Raw genomic sequence first — 17,142 nt, 5'->3', positions numbered from 1 at the left:
CAACAAGACACAGTTGAGTCCTTTCTGGATCTCGCACTGGAAATTGGTGGAAACTTTGTGGTGCCCATCTGTACCGTTTATTTCTACAATTTCTAAAAGCACACTGAACCATCATGTTGCCTAGTCGTTCAATTGCGCTTCTGTCCCACGCTTCTCTGTTTACGTTCTTCTGTCGTGATTCGGTTACAAACCTAACCAGCGCATAGTAAAATTCCGCTTCTGCTGAGAAAGTAGTCCCTCGATGATTCATGCGATGCAAGGTTAGTTTTATTTCTAACATTATTCTATCAACACAGACATTTAAATCTATAGTCTGGTGTTATAATTGATTTACCTCGGGTGTACTGTGGAGTGGGTAAGACTGTTTTTAATAGCAGGCTAGCATTGCCCGTTGACTTGCGCTAGCCTAGCACGAGCAAACTCTGCAACTAGAAGGACTGTATGAAATGTGTTGAAAACTGTCTCCAGTGATGTAGAATACCAATGCTCACTTGGGAATCAGGCCCTATGTCCAAAATTCCGAACTACCCCTTTAATGCAGGCTATGTGGAAAATGCGCCGACTTTGGCTCAGCCTGGCTCGACTTCCGCCCTCTTCCGCTACGTAGCTAAGATGGCTGCCGTTGAGTACGAAAAGTGTACATCGCCACACACTTCGCGATTTGACCGTTTTCAGTACACTTATTGTCAACATGCTCATATTTCTGAACAAAAATCCGTAGACTGGTTGGTTAAGTTGTAACATGATTTTTTTTTTTTTTATGATTATTGTTATTATTTTGGGAGGTAACTAGGGTTGTGTTTATTTTTAGTTATGTTCATGAGCACCGGCTACGAGCTGCATGCTCCATTGCTTAGAGCAGAGTAGCGCATCACTATTGACCGCATCTGGTTTAACTGAGTTGTTCATCTAATAATAAAGATCCCAATTAGGAAAACACGCTGCTTTTATATTTTCATTTCATTTTGAATATAGCACATAAATACTTAAGTAATATCACACGAGAGATACTGCGTTGTATCAGCACGGCTGTGATTGTGCCGAAGATAATCACAGCTGTGCTGATATTCACTACAACAGCACGACCTCGAGTGTGATATTGCTTTTATACAACAGTTCTACAAGCACCATTAATTAGTTAACATTTGTTAGTTTATTTAATTATTTTTTAATTATTATTAATTATTGCAAATAATGCATAATTGCATCATTATTTCAGTGGGTTCACATTTGAATGAAATCTACACAGAATTACGAAACACAGCTGGGTTGTGAAACACAAGGGGGTGGCGTGGGTTTGTTTGTTCTTGTGTTTGCCGATTGTATTTGCGTGTGTTCCTTTGAACCAAACACAGGTTTCTATAAAGGTATAGCAGCGCCTCCGGGCTACACAGGGACACAGGTCAGACTGCTGCAGCAGAAGACGTAGCCTCAGAGAGAGCCTTCCTCCCGTTCGACTACCTGTTCCACGCTCTTCCCGGGATGGTGTCCTGTCGTGGGCGCGCGGTCGTGCTGGCCTGCTTCGTCTGTGTTTCACTCCGAGGTCTTTTAGCCCAGCCAGTGAACGCCACAGCGGAGCCCAGCCCAGAGACCAGTGCCAAGGTGAGAGGGATTCATAACCTGAACGCCAAAGTCTGCCATTCGCTCTCCTCTCGTGATGTTGTGCACAGGCCAAATCTGACTTAAATAATCTATTGTGTAGCCTACTATGCTAATCTATTCGTATGTTCACATCTGGTAGAAATCCACACGGAAATATGAAATACACAGATTTTGTATATTGATGTTTCTTTGTGCGTGTGTTTTCCATTTGCATTTGTTCCCTCGATTCGGACTATGTTAATTTCTATGTAACAGAAATTATAACGCGGGGGCCCCAGGCTTCACAGAGAAGCCTGGGAGAAGCCTGAGTGCTGCAGCATCAGAGAGATTGTTCAATTATTAAAGAAATATGTAAACAAATATATAACCTGCCTATATAGGAGGTACCTATAGGTATGTAAAAAGGTAGCTTTTAGGAGCTTCTTTGAACACTGGGAGCAACATTGCACTGTTGCCCAATGGCCAAGGCTTTGTTGTGGTAGTAATTGCGTTGTGATAATTGTGTTGCGGAGTGCCGTTGTGCGCTCTTTGATGAATAGCCTCCGCATGCTGTGGCAGAGCATACATTTTTTTTGCATACGAGGTGGCCCGCGAAAGGTCTTTATGACAATTCAGTGTACCCCTGTCCTAGGACACCATGGTGTCCTGCGCCTGTAGACCAACACACACACTCACACTCTCTGTCATCCCACTGTTCTCCCAGCAGCTTGTCCGCGGGCCCAGCCACGCTCTGAGCCCCGGCGAGGCGGAGTTCATCCGTCAGAGGAAGGAGGTGGTGCTGGCGTCCCTTGGTAGACTCAACATCAGCAGCACAGCGGTGAGTTACATAAGTGGACCACACCAACCGTTTACCCTCCATTTAATGCCATGGGCAGACCATCCAATTTGGTCCAATGTGTCAGTGTTGTCCTCACTGCAGTGTAGCAACTGCAGCTATACAACTAGTTAAACTCTTCCTTATAAATGAAGACGTGAGTCGTAGTAAGCTTTATGCCGCGTTTCCACTCCTGGATGCGGTACGGTTCGGTTCGCCTCAGTCCGGTAGGGAGGGGGCGGTATAGCCCAGCTCAGTTCTGAGGTCATGTTTCCACCGCCGACAGTACCCTTTTTGGTAGGCCGGATGTCGATCGCCGCGGCAGCTACGTAAACATCGTAAACAACATCTTCCTCCCCAAGAATGCAGAGGAACGTCTCCACCTCCTTGTTCGCCCAAGCAAGCGTTTTATGCGACACGTTCATTGTAAAGAACAATACCTCGAGGCTACTGTTTGTTTTTTTATCCCCACGTCGCCCGGAAGTGACGATTCTGTCGACCAATCAACGGAGGGGGTGTGTAGCTCGAATTTTCCGGCACCCTTTCAGGCGTCTCAGTATCCCAACGGAGGAGTACTGAAGACGAGGGCAAAACGAGTACGGCTCAGTCCGGGTCACGCCCACTTTTGGCGGTGGAAACGCAATCCGTACCGCACCTTTGCGAACCGAACCATACCGCACCCTGCAGTGGAAACGCGCCATTAGTTGCTCTTTACTGTGGCTCTTTTTCTCATATACAAGGTCAGAGTGAAAAATGTAACAAGACAAATGCGAAAATGACCATTTAGCTCTGTAACAGGTGCTTTCCACATGTAAATAAATGTAAATAAAACGTTTTTAGCCAGAAAATATATCACATGCATTTTTCATGTAAATAGTACTTTCTAACATTAACTGATGAATGTAATTATGAAATGATCAACTTACGACGTTGCCTCTGCGACGTTTACAGTGATACAATCATGCGGTTGAACACAGAAATGTAGCTATGCAAATTCGGTTAGCCTCCTCAGACTACTAAACCAAAACAAACCTATGACCCGGAAACATTAGGGTGAAAACTGCCCTTCAAAATAAGAGCTCTTTCAAAACAAAATTCCATTCAGATTTATGCGTGAAAGGCAACACAGTGTCACTGAAGAGAGGAAGAGGAGAGATAGACTTCTCTGTGTATTCTGTCTCCCTTCCCACCACTACCACTTCCGCTCCCTCCCGTTAACCGTGTACTGACTGTCCCCTGTTTGCGGTCACATTGTTTACTGGCTACGTTAGCTTCTATGAACAACCCCTCCGTCCTTCCTGGCCTGGACTGACTATCCTACTGTTTACAGTATTACTGTTTACATATTTAATACTGGTTTTCTTTAGACATTATCCTTAGTAGATTAAGACATAATGTATAACGCAATTTAGGCATTTTTTGTATTCAATGTTTTTTTATGATTTGAGCGATTCTCCTTCCCCCCCCCCCCCCCCCTCCAGGACTCGGTGCCCCACATCGCCCTGCTGGGCTCTGGGGGGGGGCAGAGGGCAGCTGTGGCTCTCCTGGGGTCTCTCCAGCAGATGGGGCAGGACGACCTGCTGGACACCCTGCTCTACATTGGAGGAGTGTCTGGGTCCACATGGTACCTACCCGGGACTTTTCTTAGAACTGTACTATCGTCAATATATGCTGCTGACGTTTGCCTGACGCTTGCTTGTCTATTACCATAGAGTGGCGACTCAGCTTGAATATTTTAACATGAGGGTTAGACTTAAAGCATTGGTTATCAAAGCGCGGCCCGCGGGCCAATGGCGGCCCGCAGAAACATTCCTGGCGGCCCGCAATGACATACAGATGAAAGTAAAAGTCTTTTTTTTCTTTTCTTTTTTTCATTGGTCCGCGGGCCGCCAGGAATGACCAATGAAATTATTTTTTTTCAAAATGCAGCAGCAAGTAGTCTTGCTGCTGCATTTTGAACAGGTTGAATATTGGAGAGGTTTTGTTGAGTGAGGCTGTGTTGATTGAGACCGGAACACAGGGAGTTACAGTAGGGGGGGGGGGGGGGGGGTCCCCTAGAATGATATCGTAAAGGACTATAAGTCGTGTCGTCTCAGGGCTATTAACCACTCTAAAACAGGACTGAAATGTAGTGAAGAGCCTGTTGACATTCATTTGAAAAATTATACTGCTTAGATGCTTAGGAGGGTGCAAGGAGTTTAATGGCAAAGGTCAGGAATGCAATTATCCCTCCTTTTCAAACACTCACTAACAGCTTGGACCTGATTAAAGAGATGTATCCACCGAAGGTTCAGTAATAAGCGGTGCAGGTTTTGTGGTGTCGCTGATTATATTCGAGGTGGGCTCTAGAATCATGTTTACATTGAGCTATATAGGTTAAAGGCAGAGATAGCTCTGTGCTCTAATTGATTAAGAGTCTTGACAGTGTGGCTGCAGTAAACAACAGAACAGATCTATGAAGTAGATGAGTGTGTGGCCGGTTATTGAGTACCACTGGGATGCCAGAATACACTGAGCCTCAGTGGAGTGACAACATGGAGCCAGTGGGGGGGAGGTGTGTGTGTGTGTGTGTGTGTGTGTGTGTGTGTGTGTGTGTGTGTGTGTGTGTGTGTGTGTGTGTCTCCTAGGACCTTGGCTTTACTGTACAGTGATCCTCAGTGGAGTGTCATCATGGAGCCAGTGTTGTGTGTGTGTGTGTGTGTGTTTATGTGTGTGTTCATGTGTGTGTCTCCTAGGACCTTGGCTTTACTGTACAGTGATCCTCAGTGGAGTGTCAACAAGGAGCCAGTGTTGTGTGTGTGTGTGTGTGTGTGTGTTTATGTGTGTGTTCATGTGTGTGTCTCCTAGGACCTTGGCTTTACTGTACAGTGATCCTCAGTGGAGCGTCAACATGGAGCCAGTGTTGTGTGTGTGTGTGTGTGTGTTTATGTGTGTGTTCATGTGTGTGTCTCCTAGGACCTTGGCTTTACTGTACAGTGATCCTCAGTGGAGTGTCAACATGGAGCCAGTGTTTTCCAGACTGGGGGGCCACAGAGAAACAACTTGGTTGAGCCTATCTACTGGGCCTTATCGTTGGCTAAAGACCAAATCCAAAGATGAGGACTTCTCCCTGTCAGATATCTGGGGTCTGCTGACCTCTTATCTCTTCATGAACCACGTAAGGTTTATCTACAGCCATGCTGATCTCTTACAGAGCTCACATTCTGTTTCTCTCTGCAGGTCAGTCTAGCCTTGAAGAAAGGCGCTCCTAAAACTGAAAAACGATCAATGCTAGGGGAGGGAGTTTTAGTTAATGACAAAGTAAGGAGAGCCTATATATTACTTTATGCTATGAGGCTAATGATGTTATGTTTAAGGAGATGCATTTATAGTGGAAAAATAAGCAGTGAATTAAGTACCATTTTAAGTGTAGCAAATAGTCGGACTGCAACTATTAACATTTCTCTCCCGCATCGCAATACGGACCCCATGAATGTGTTGACACAGATAATCGTTATCCTTTTGACACGACCCTGAACTCTCATAATACAGCCTCAGGCACCAAGAACAAACTCAGCCAAACATTCATGTCTGTCCATTGAGAGTGTGTCTGGTGTCGCATAGATGGATCAACGTCTCCTGTCAGACGAGGCCAGTCGAGACAACACCAACCCATACCCTGTCTACAGCGCCATAGAGAAGGAGTGCTTCAATACGAACACAACAGACGGTTGGACCACACCCACATACAAAAGCACACGCTCGTGCATTGAGACAAACGCATTCACATACACGCCCACACACTCACAGGCACGCACACAGTCACACACCAACGCATAAAAGCACACATTAATACAAACTTGGATTTATAAGGAAATGGATTTTTATCTCTCTCTCTCTCTCTCTCAGCTGTGTGGTTTGAGTTTACCCCTCATGAGGCAGGCTTCCCAGAGTTGGGTCACTTTGTTTCGACTGCCTACCTCGGCAGCGGTTTCGAGGGAGGGGAGCTCAAGGAGCAGAAGCCAGAGATGGATATGGTTCAACTGCAAGGTTATTTTCCTGGTTAATATAAACATGAAAAATTCCTGTTTCATGTTTGTTTTCTAATTCCACAGCACTTTCCCTGTGTGTGTGTGTGTGTGTGTGTGTGTGTGTGTGTGTGTGTGTGTGTGTGTGTGTGTGTGTGGGGTTGTTTGTGTGGGTGGGTGTGTCTGTTTCTGTGTGTGTTTGTGATGGCGTCTATGCGTGTGTGTGTGTGTTTCTGTATGCGTGGGTGGGTGTATGCGTGCATCGTATTGTTGTCCTGCAGGTATTGTGGGTTCTGCTTTGGCACATGAGGACAGCATTGCAGAGATGGTGCCTTCTTGGATGAATATGTCAACAGCTGGTAATCCATTAAAAACCATTCATAAGGCCTTGATATGGTAGACATCAGCATTGTCATCCTAAAAAGACGGCATCTCATCACCGAGGAACTCTTTACTCTTTTAAGAATGGTCACCACATTGATCACTGCTATTGACTTTGCAGAACTACTGAATGCCTTTTTAATGTCCAGGATCCAACAAGTCAAAGATGTAGGCAGGTTGGCCAATGCCTTCACGCTGATTTCTAGATAGTTTATTAGTTAGTAAGTTGCCCAACCATGGGCGTCAGTTTGGTTTGAAATGTGCTGGGGACAGAGACGCATTCGGAAGTACATTTTCAGAAGTGCTGGGTACAATGAGGAATCGGATGCAATCTTTTTTCTCCCTGTGGTGCCGGTAATGAAAGGTTCTGAAAGACGGCATACCGATGTAGCTAATTACTAAGGAATAAATTGTATACAAAATCTGTCTGGCACGTTTTATGAAGAAAACGTTTCCAAAAAGCATCGGACATATGACCCACTATGTTCTGCTCCATGTATCCAATGTTGAAAACGTGACATGACATGGCTAAGCTAACAACATAAACAAGAGGAGCTAGGAAAGGAATTGAACTGCGTGTTTAAGTTCAGAAGGGCCAAACGTGTGGCTACACACAGCACTACAAAAGTCGGCAAGATTGAAAACGAAAAAAATATTTGTTGCACAGCTGAACGCTGTATCACATCATGAGCTGGCTGTTCTCAATTCACAACACGCATTCCATAAAAACTAGCCTACATCAGGCATTCTGACCAAAACTCATGAACTCCCCCCCAACAATTATTCCAGAATTCAGGCAAAGCAAGAATGACCAAGTCATTTTTGTCAACAAGAGACTGACTCCACCGACTATCAATTGAAAGTTAAAACAGCCGACCACTTGAATACAAAAAACACAAAAGACCTCGCCACAGCACCAGCAAATCTTTAGTAATCCTCCACTGAGGATTACTGTACAAAAAAATATCGCGTCTTACCTTTATTTATGTGGCAGTGGTCTGCAGATGCATCCCGTGGTGTAGCCGACCACATCCATTTAGTTCAACAGGTTATCGTTCTGATACTGTCCATGGTACTAGCAACCTGCTCTGGTGCTTCTTACCTATTCAGGCTAAAATGACTTGATTGTCTGATGCCTCATCATCCCAGCCAAAGAGTATTGGTATTATTAGTAATGGCTACTTGCCAAATTGAAAAAATAACTTCACAAAGTGTGTCTTTTTCCAATGTATTTGTTATCATTCGTAGCGTTGATCAGCAGAGAAATTGTTCACCAAAGTAGTTGACGTCGATTAGCAACCGAATACGCTGGGGTTGATAAGTTACCGGACTGCAGAGTGATACAGATGACGTGAATCAGAGGCAAAAAGAAACACTTTCCTTGAAAGCGGTCAAATATGCTGGGTGAGCATTCCATTGCATTAAGAAGGGCCGTGTAATAAACAAAAATAATTGAGAGCTGAACGTTAGGAAGGCCCATGCAAGTCAATGGAGCAGTATATAGCATTGAGAAGAGCCGTGTAATAAGTAAGGGATAATGTATAAAATGCCGGTCATTATCGGGAAAATAAGCCCAGACAGGGCGAACAGTTTTTTGATAATGACCGGCGACGTTCTATACATTATCCCGCTTATTACCCGGCTACGTTCCAAAACGAAAAAATTACTTCACATGGTGTGTCTTTTTACAATTTATTTGTCACCAGCATTCGTAGTGTTGATCAGCAGAGAAATAGTCCGCCAAAGACGTTGACGTCGCTTAGCAACCGAAGACGCTGGGTTTGAAAAGTTACCGGACTACTTGGAGTGCCAAAGACGTCATTATAGCCAAAAAGTCCAAAAAATGACGGCGGTCAATTATACTTAGCAACGGTGAATTAATATAATTCACCGCTGGAAGTTGTGAAGAGCCCGTGCAAGTGAACAGAGTGTTCCACGGCATTGAGAAGACCCGTGTAATCAGTGGCGAACTTAGCCCTTTGGGGGCTCCAGGCGAACAGTCATTTGGGGGCCCCTGCATCTACCGGTCTAATGTACCTTATATCGCATAATATATGGCATAATGAGATACTCCATACAAGGGATGAACAAAAGTCACTATCCTTCTTTCATGCAAATGTTAATTATCTATTTAAAAATTTAGAATAACATACAAAACAATAAGATTCGTTATGTTGACACATTACACTGACTGTTAACCTTATGTCATCATTTACCTGAGGGTTTCCATGAGGTCACAGCAGCTATATGCTGTGACCTACTGGAAACCTACTGATAGCTGCTTCCAGCTATCAGTATTTTTCCTGTGCTCTTCAGACCTTTCAAGGTTGATTAGATGCATTGCAAGGTTATTCCAGTCTTTAAATCCATCCTCACTCAGTTGTTTTTGTTTTCCAAAAAGGCAACAACAAAAGCAAAAAACACGGTCTGCACTTTCACTGTAGACTAACCAAGACCTGTTCACCCTCTCACCATTTTTCATTACTATGTAATAGTATGCTTTTGTGAATCTGCGGCCCTTGGGCCAGAGTGCTGGGTCATCCACAAGAATATGTGTGCACCTGCCCAAGACACAGCAGCTTGGGCCAGAGTGCTGGGTCATCCACAAGAATATGTGTCACGCAGTCATTGTTATCGTTATTGTCATCAATTTCAATAACCGAAGTGGAAGAAGGAGAGTGAGAAATATTCACTACCAGTTGTGCATCATCTCCGTCAGTTTGTTGACACACGTCATTAGCATCGCTGCTGGCTGAGCCAGAGCCACTTGGAATGAAAGGAGCAGTAACGTGACAGCAAACGACGTTGACGGCTGCTCTTGATCCTCCGACGGTCCCGCTGACACTGCGGTGGCTGTAAAAAAGCTGGATAGCTTTGGTAGCTTTGAAAGAAAGTCCTGCCTTTGGTCTTTCTTCTTCTTTTTATGTGACCCGCTTTTGTACGATCACTTCATGTTTCACTCGATTTCTCTCTCTCTCTCTCTTACCGCTTACTGTTTTGAATTTGACTTCATTGTGCGCACTACATGGAATAGTCCATGTAGTGCAGACTGAAGGGGGGTGCACACGGAAAGATCGTCAAAACATGAGTAATTAGACATCCCGATACTACTATTGTAAAGAGATTTTTATAAAAATTATAAATATGGGGACAAAATATATGCATTGGGGCATTTTGGGGGCCCCAAAAACCTTCTATGGGGCCCGAGGCTCCGGGCAAATGCCTGGTTTGCCTAATAGTACGGCCCGCCACTGCGTGTAATGATCCATAATAATTCAACGATTATTTTATTTTTTACAAGTGGTGGGTACAAAACGAATCTTGACGAAATCTGGTGGGGACGAATCCCGGGCGTAATCGACGCCTATGGGCCCAACTACTGTTTTGTCCACATTCCCTGTTACGTATATACACCAATAGGCCAAGATAGTGAGATAGTTAGTAGGTTAGTTTGTTAATTTGTTTATGAGTTCGATCAGATACGCCCTGGGCTCTGGCACAGAACCATGCCTCCACATTTAGATACGATGGTGCTCATTGTGGCGCGCTCCATGTTTTGCATTCGGCTACACACGTTCAATAAGTGAGCTTCATGTTGTGTTCATCTGCAGTGTGCCCTGTGCTGTTTCTTTTGGCTTTGCAGGTAGGCCTACAGCCGTGAAGGACCATCTGCGTATTTATTTCACGTTGAATATTCTGTTGGAGCTGCTCAAATCTGGAATCAAAGATGTCACGGATTTGGCTAAAGTGGAAGAGCTGCAGAAAAGGGCGTCTGGTCAGGGACTTTCATTGCTTTGATTTTATTGAAAAAAAAAAAATAATAATAATAATCCTGTACAATGTTGCCTCATTGGTGAATAACAACTAGAAGTAGGCGTATATGTTACTTATGAGACCCTTTTCACCCCCCCTCCCCCCTCCTTAGATATACTTCTCGAGGAGGTGCCTTTGCACACGATGACCAAAGAGGAGCAGGTTGAAGAGTTGCAGCGCAAGAACCTGGCGCTGGTTGCAAGCGTCCAGACCTGGGTCGCGGAAATGAACATTGGGCTACAGAAAAATGCAGGTCAGTCAGTGACTGTCTTCCTTCAGGATGCACAGCCTGATACAGAACAGCACAGGCCTGGGTCACGTGATGCGCATGCGTGTTACTGCCACTTTGTTGTAATCAGGGCCGCCAACGAATCTGTGTGTGAGAATCATTCTAGGATTGAGACTTCATGGAAGAAATGTCAACATGACCACAACATTGTTATCATCAGATAGGCTTACTTGAAGTAGTTTTGCACAAACTTTACCCAAAGCGGCTGGACAGAGAGTAGTAAATAGGAATCAGAAAAACAAGGTTATGTGTTTAATTTTGTAGTCAGCATGGGTGTAAACTTTTTACAGCTGAGGGCCAATTTAAGAACCCACAATTTGACTGAGGGCCGCCAAAGGAAAAAAAAAAATCAGGCGGGAAACGCCATCAGCATCCCAGTGGTGAAAGAAAACATTGCACCATGGACCTCTTGGAATGAGGTCTAGTGAGGTCTAAATCACGAAACTGAGGTTCATCCTTTCAAACAGTCGGATTAAAACTAACAAATATAACAGGATTTAATTGAAAGCTAGAGAGTCGACTTTTCTCCTTATATTTATTTATTTTAGTAAAAATAGTTAGTTTATATTGATATAATAATAATTAAAAAAAAAATCAAATCTTTTCTTTTTTCTTCACTTACATCTGTATATCATTGCGGGCCACCAGGAATGTTTCTGCGGGCCGCCATTGGCCCGCGGGCCGCACTTTGAGAACCAATAAGTCGTGTGTGATAAAAAAATGAATGTGATACAATAATAATAATAATAAATGTGATACATCTACGGTCTACTCTTTACACTGTAAAGAGTAGACCGTAGATGTATCACATTTAAAGTGCTTTCTAAATTGAATGCATTTTTTCGTTTCTTGAACAAAGGGTTTCATTCTTTGGAGTTAGAGTTTTCAAATGTTATTGATAACCACCCCCTTTTCTAGAAAATAGGATCATGTGATCGTTACAGTACGCCATGAATTCAGTGCCAAGCGTTGAGCTTAAGTGATGAATTCATCCTGTTTTGCAGTTACTGAGTTGATGGAAGTGGTTCTCCCATTGCTGATCAAATGGCAGTGGGGAACAACAGAAAACTTCCTTTACGCGGTCAAAGGTCAGACAGCTCAACGCTTTTTAGCCAATAGATTATTATTATTATTTTTTGGTCATTACATATTGTTTTAAACCAATGAAGTACAAATTGATCTTCAAAGAAGTGAAAGAATACTATACAAGTAGTCGATTTTAATAGTCGGATGTTGAAGAAATCTTAAGGAGAAAGTCTTTCTTTCCTGGTTGCCGGGCAGATTCGGAGGTCCCTGATTGTCTCCAGTCAAGGGTGTTAAACCTGATCGACGGGGGCATCGCCATCAACATGCCGTACGAACCCTTCTTGGGGAAGAAGAGAGACGTAGACCTCCTCATAGCACCAGAGTTCAGTGCCGGGGAAATGTTTGAGGTGAACGGCCGGCCGTATACTCCCACACACTTTCTGCCTTCATGAAACCAATCAGTATTGCCCTGTGCCCTGAAGCAAAACACATTCAAATTCTGTTTGCCATTTAAAACGATATGATCTAGATTCATTTCCTAGATTCCTAATGGGCGAGGAATTAAAATCAACCAAGCCCAAACACAGATTTCCAGAAGTGTGATACTATGAAATCTATTGCCGATACTATCGCAGGAGATGGTGTCGTTCTGGAGTCTATCAGAAACACTGATTACACAACTGATACTTATACAACTGAATCACTCTTCTTTTGTTTTGTTTTACCAAAAGGGAATCCTTTTTTTTAATCTTGAAATGACTTCATACACTTGATATCATCACCAATGATAACCATGATCTCTGCACCATACCTTTGGCCCCAGACTCTGACCCTTGCCAGGGACTATGCAGCTGCAGTTGGGAAGCCCTTCCCAGTGATACACGAGCAGGTCCTGCTAGACAAAGACTGGCCCAAGGACTTCTACGTGTTCCCGGGGGAGAATGACCAACCCACCATCATATTCATGCCTCTTTTCAACAGGATCAACTGCAAAGGTCTAGCGGTCACTGTGTCTCATATCGATGTTCATGGTTGCCCCATAATATCTGTTTGGTGGCTTGTTTACGCCCTGTGGCCGAAGGAAATACCAAATGTTAACATTCAAAACTTTAGATTTATATATCTTTACGCTGATCGTTGGGGTGGTTCTTCTCCAAAGAAAATCAAAGGTTGGCCCATGTACTGTGAGATGAGACTTCTAAATGCAAAGTAGCACACCGTATCTGTAGAGGATAAGAGTATTGAATGTTTACAGGAGTGTCCCCTCTAGCAGAGCGAGCACAGATCATAGTCTCACAACAGATCCAAGCTCTTGCAGGTACACTACCGCGTTCATCAAGGACACCAGGTTTGCTAGTGAGTGAGATAGTAAAGGTAGCAATAAGAGACTCAACAAGGGGTCCTTGTGATCGTACGACCGGTTGGCCCAGGATGAGGTTGGAAAGGATAAATTAAAGAAAAAAAGGAATTGTCCACTTCAGTACGTTGAAATGTTTCACCACGTAGTGTTGTAGAGTGATATAGTGATTGACAGCCCACCTGTTAGTATGGTTGCTACTTGGTAGTGAGTAGTACATGGAATATGGTACTTACACAAGTGATTATATACTTTAGAGCTTTGCCCTTCCCAAAATCAGCCGTTATTTAGTTTATCTTTTTGCACAACAGAATTGTTCAACATAGGAATGGGCCGCAAAAAACAAAAGCCAAGGGGCGTAGACCTGTCACCCAAAAAAAAACAGAAAAGGAAGGACCTACAAAATGTCATAACAATTAAAAAAATGACTACATACACAAAATTGTAATCATAATAATAAAGTAAAGAATTAAGACAATTCTGATATTCGAGTGAAATGGTTGGTTGGGCGTGAACACCACTGTGCACCTCTTACCTCCGCACAGATGAGGCCGAGGTCAAGGCCAGGATGGTGGAGTACAGCACCTTCCAGAGGCCCTTCAGCCCGGAGAAGATCGCCGCCCTGCAGGAGATAGCGCGCGACAACATGAGGAACAACAAGGACGCCATCGTGAGGGAGATCCAGAACGCTGCCACGCGCAGGCAGGGCCGCAGGTACTGTGTGTGTATGTGTGCGTTTGTGTGTGTGTTTCTATGTGTGTGTTTGTATGCGTGTGTTTGTAAGGATGTTCGTATGTGTGTGTGGATGCGTGTGTGTGTGTGTGTATTTGAGAGTGTGTGTGTGTGTGTATTTGAGAGTGTGTGTGTGTGTGTGTTTGCGTTCGTGTGCGTGTGCTCGTGCTTGTGTGTGTGTTTAGCCTTGGCACAAGACGAGGTAATGATTGATTTGCTCCTAGCATAAAGTGAAATAGATTCAAACTACCACACTAACAGGGTTCTTTCTATTTATTTTCCAGGAACGTGACAGACTCTGCTCTCTAAAGTATGGCTGTACGTTACCATCAACGTGGCTGACACTGTCCTCCTTCGGTTTGACACCAGAGATCTCTTTGATGGCTTTGACATTATTATTAATTTGTGCAACTGTTGGAAGGAAGACTAGCTGGTGTCAGGAAACAGTCAATGGATAACCTTATAATAAAACACACACACACACACACACACACACACACACTGTCAAGTTATCTGGGTGATGTTTTCATTTGTGCTTGCCCAACTTGAAATGGCACTGATAGACAGGACGCAGGACAGCTCAAATCCTTCTCCTTGATTTTATTGAGCATGAATCGTTTAGAACATGAACAACAAACATTCCGTAGTGGGATTCGGACTAGGTTGAAAACCTATTGATAAAGAAATTAAATCAAGTTAGTTCTCAAATAAATCAAAATGCCTAATCAAACATTTAAATCAAATCCAAATATCTGTTAGGTATCAAACAAATCCAAGTAATTCGGTTAGATATCATAAACAAATATATAATTACAATATCACTATGATATCTAATATCACTGTGTTGTAAAATAACAATGGTCTTCCACACAAACATTTTCACCATGTGCGCCTCGACCAAACGTGCCCAAGACGTCTTTAAGGACGTCTGCGCCGTCCCATGCGCTGTCACATGGAAGACATGACAAACGGGAAAAAGTGCCAGAAACATACGCATTGTGCAAACGACACCTTAGTTCAAAACATAAATAACATACCAATGCGTGCTCTCGTGTCCTCCAATGCACAAACCCTTCATAGCCCGGCCGGAAATCGCGGACCATGATAGCCTCACCCATGTCTATGGCCTCACCCGTGCTCACTCACCTCACGTGCCGTAATCACGCAAGTGCCACCCGGTGTGTTTTCAAATCGAACACGTGTGATTTGCGCATTTCCCCTCCACGCCACTAGAGGTCGTCCTCAACGATGCGATTCTATTTTTTTCAATCTAAATGCGATCTCTGTCTTTACACACACACACACACACACACACACACACACACACACACACACACACACACACACACACACACACACACACACACACACACACACACACACAAACACACACACACACACACACACACGCGCGCGCACACACACACACACACGCACACGCACACGCACACGCACACACTCAGACTCAGACTATTATGACTAATATCCTCCTTACCTTATTTTAAGGTTATCTGCCAACATTGTAGCTACCAACCATGCTTGTATGTTTAAAAACCTCACATAGCGTTTCAATTCATAATGCATCATTTTTAACTTTAGCATTTGCATTTAGTATTCCCACTCCCTGCTCGGTCCGCTCAGTATTGTTCGTGGTCTTGAGGGATTCTGTTTTAGATACTTGTGTGCTCACAACAATAAAGGTGCAGTACATATTGTACGTCACGTGTTATGATGCCTTCGTTGTGATACATACGGTTTAGCTCAACACTTCCTGTTCACTGCAGATGAAAACCACCTGGGTCCCTCAACAAACTACGGGGGGATGTGTGTGTGTGTGTGTGTGTGTGTGTGTGTGTGTGTGTGTGTGTGTGTGTGTGTGTGTGTGTGTGTGTGTGTGTGTGTGTGTGTGCGTGTGTGTGTGTTTATGTATATGTGTGTGTCTGTGTGTGTGTGTTTATGTATGCGTGTACGTATACATTAATGTATGTATGCATGTGCGTCTGTGTGTGTGTGTTGATGTATGTGTGTATTTATACATTAATGTATGTATGTATGTATGTATTCATGTGTGTGTCTGTGTGTGTGTGTGTGTGTCTGTGTGGGCATTTTCTTTGAGCAAGGCACAAAATTATTTATCATATTTGATTTTTTGGAAGAATTGTGATTCCCTGCTGTTTCATTAGCAATTCAAGTGTCTGTGTGTTTGTGTGTCCGCTTTTCTACCTGCAGTGTGTGTGTGTGTGTGTGTGTGTGTGTGTGTGTGTGTGTGTGTGTGTGTGTGTGTGTGTGTGTGTGTGTGTGTGTGTGTGTGTGTGTGTGTGGAAAAAAGGTGTTTGATCTGGATCAGATTAAATAAATTATAAATGGGGGATGAATTCACAGCATACACCTTGTCCAAAGATTTATACATCATTGTCCAAAAGGAGTTTTGCTTGATTGAATAAGTAATGTCTTCTCAATGTCATCCATGCAATTGTTGTTCATTCATGGCATGTTGTTAAGCCTATGGACATGTCTTGATCCCTTCCCTGTCCTTTACAGAATTTATTCAGCTTCTCTTTGATCCATTCTCCAGAACTGCGCTGATTTAATCTCAATGTTAACCCATTTTAGTGCAGTAACCCAAAGCATCCACTAGACTTCGCACTATGCACACTTATGCCTTTGGTCATGTATTAGGGCGTATTCTTTCTTCCCAAAAAAAGACACATCACGTTAATGGTTTGAAAAAAGCACCCTGTCAAAAAGTTAACTTTGTCATCGATGAATGTATGGATTTAATAGGAACAATTATTTCACCCGACGAATTACAATCTAGTCAATTTTCTGGTAAGCCACCACAGGTATCCTATCCAAACCCACACATTTAAGAGCTATATTTCGCAGTATGTTATTGCGTTCGGTCGTAACATATTCTTGAGTCTTAAATACATTTTGTCCAGTATAACCACATTAGACGTGTTGCATATCATTGCAAATCAAAATATACCTCTTGCACACGCCACGCTTTTTAAAGTGCGTCGGTAGTGTATTCCCGCTGCGCGCGTGCACGGGGAGTCGTGAAATAAGTTGTAGCCTGTCCGCGTCAAGCGAGCACGCGCGCTTACACTCAGCGAGTAGG

The 17,142-nt window shown here is 43.6% G+C and overlaps 2 protein-coding genes across 4 annotated transcripts in view; both read left to right on the top strand.

The window, feature by feature from the left end:
• Nucleotides 1-1,331: 1,331 nt before the first annotated feature.
• Nucleotides 1,332-15,738, top strand: LOC115559590 (cytosolic phospholipase A2 zeta). Of its 3 annotated transcripts, none has more exons than XM_030378501.1 (14): nucleotides 1,332-1,602; nucleotides 2,306-2,419; nucleotides 3,898-4,040; nucleotides 5,372-5,573; nucleotides 6,020-6,125; nucleotides 6,305-6,445; nucleotides 6,705-6,782; nucleotides 10,448-10,579; nucleotides 10,730-10,870; nucleotides 11,911-11,994; nucleotides 12,188-12,339; nucleotides 12,756-12,927; nucleotides 13,835-14,003; nucleotides 14,306-15,738. In XM_030378501.1, the coding sequence occupies exons 1-14, from the start codon at nucleotides 1,483-1,485 to the stop codon at nucleotides 14,328-14,330; spliced, it is 1,779 nt and encodes a 592-aa protein (XP_030234361.1). In that variant the 5' UTR covers nucleotides 1,332-1,482; the 3' UTR covers nucleotides 14,331-15,738. The 3 variants fall into 3 exon arrangements, with proteins under 3 accessions (XP_030234361.1, XP_030234381.1, XP_030234370.1); XM_030378510.1 differs by having other exon boundaries at nucleotides 1,333-1,602; nucleotides 2,309-2,419; XM_030378521.1 differs by lacking the exon at nucleotides 11,911-11,994.
• Nucleotides 15,739-15,997: 259 nt separating this feature from the next.
• LOC115559619 (carbonic anhydrase-related protein 10) overlaps nucleotides 15,998-17,142 on the top strand; it is a gene marked incomplete in the record, with an annotated part of 47,668 nt that continues 46,523 nt past the window's right edge. Inside the window, 1 exon segment of the mRNA XM_030378585.1 lies at nucleotides 15,998-17,142. This exon segment is cut by the window's right edge and continues 447 nt beyond it.

Source organism: Gadus morhua, chromosome 2, assembly GCF_902167405.1.
Source record: "Gadus morhua chromosome 2, gadMor3.0, whole genome shotgun sequence".
In the NCBI taxonomy this organism is placed as follows: domain Eukaryota; kingdom Metazoa; phylum Chordata; class Actinopteri; order Gadiformes; family Gadidae; genus Gadus; species Gadus morhua.
The sequence above is the reverse complement of the archived record's forward strand: the minus strand, read 5'-3'. Positions and strand labels throughout refer to the sequence as shown.

What these genes read in the sequence shown, in the direction of transcription:
- LOC115559590 (XM_030378501.1), top strand. Translation starts at nt 1,483, where the DNA reads ATGGTGTCCTGTCGTGGGCGCGCGGTCGTGCTGGCCTGCTTCGTCTGT. An exon ending in TGGGCTACAGAAAAATGCAG is followed by an intron (nt 10,871 to 11,910) that starts GTCAGTCAGTGA and finishes CCTGTTTTGCAG; the next exon opens with TTACTGAGTTGATGGAAGTG. An exon ending in ACGCGCAGGCAGGGCCGCAG is followed by an intron (nt 14,004 to 14,305) that starts GTACTGTGTGTG and finishes TTTATTTTCCAG; the next exon opens with GAACGTGACAGACTCTGCTC.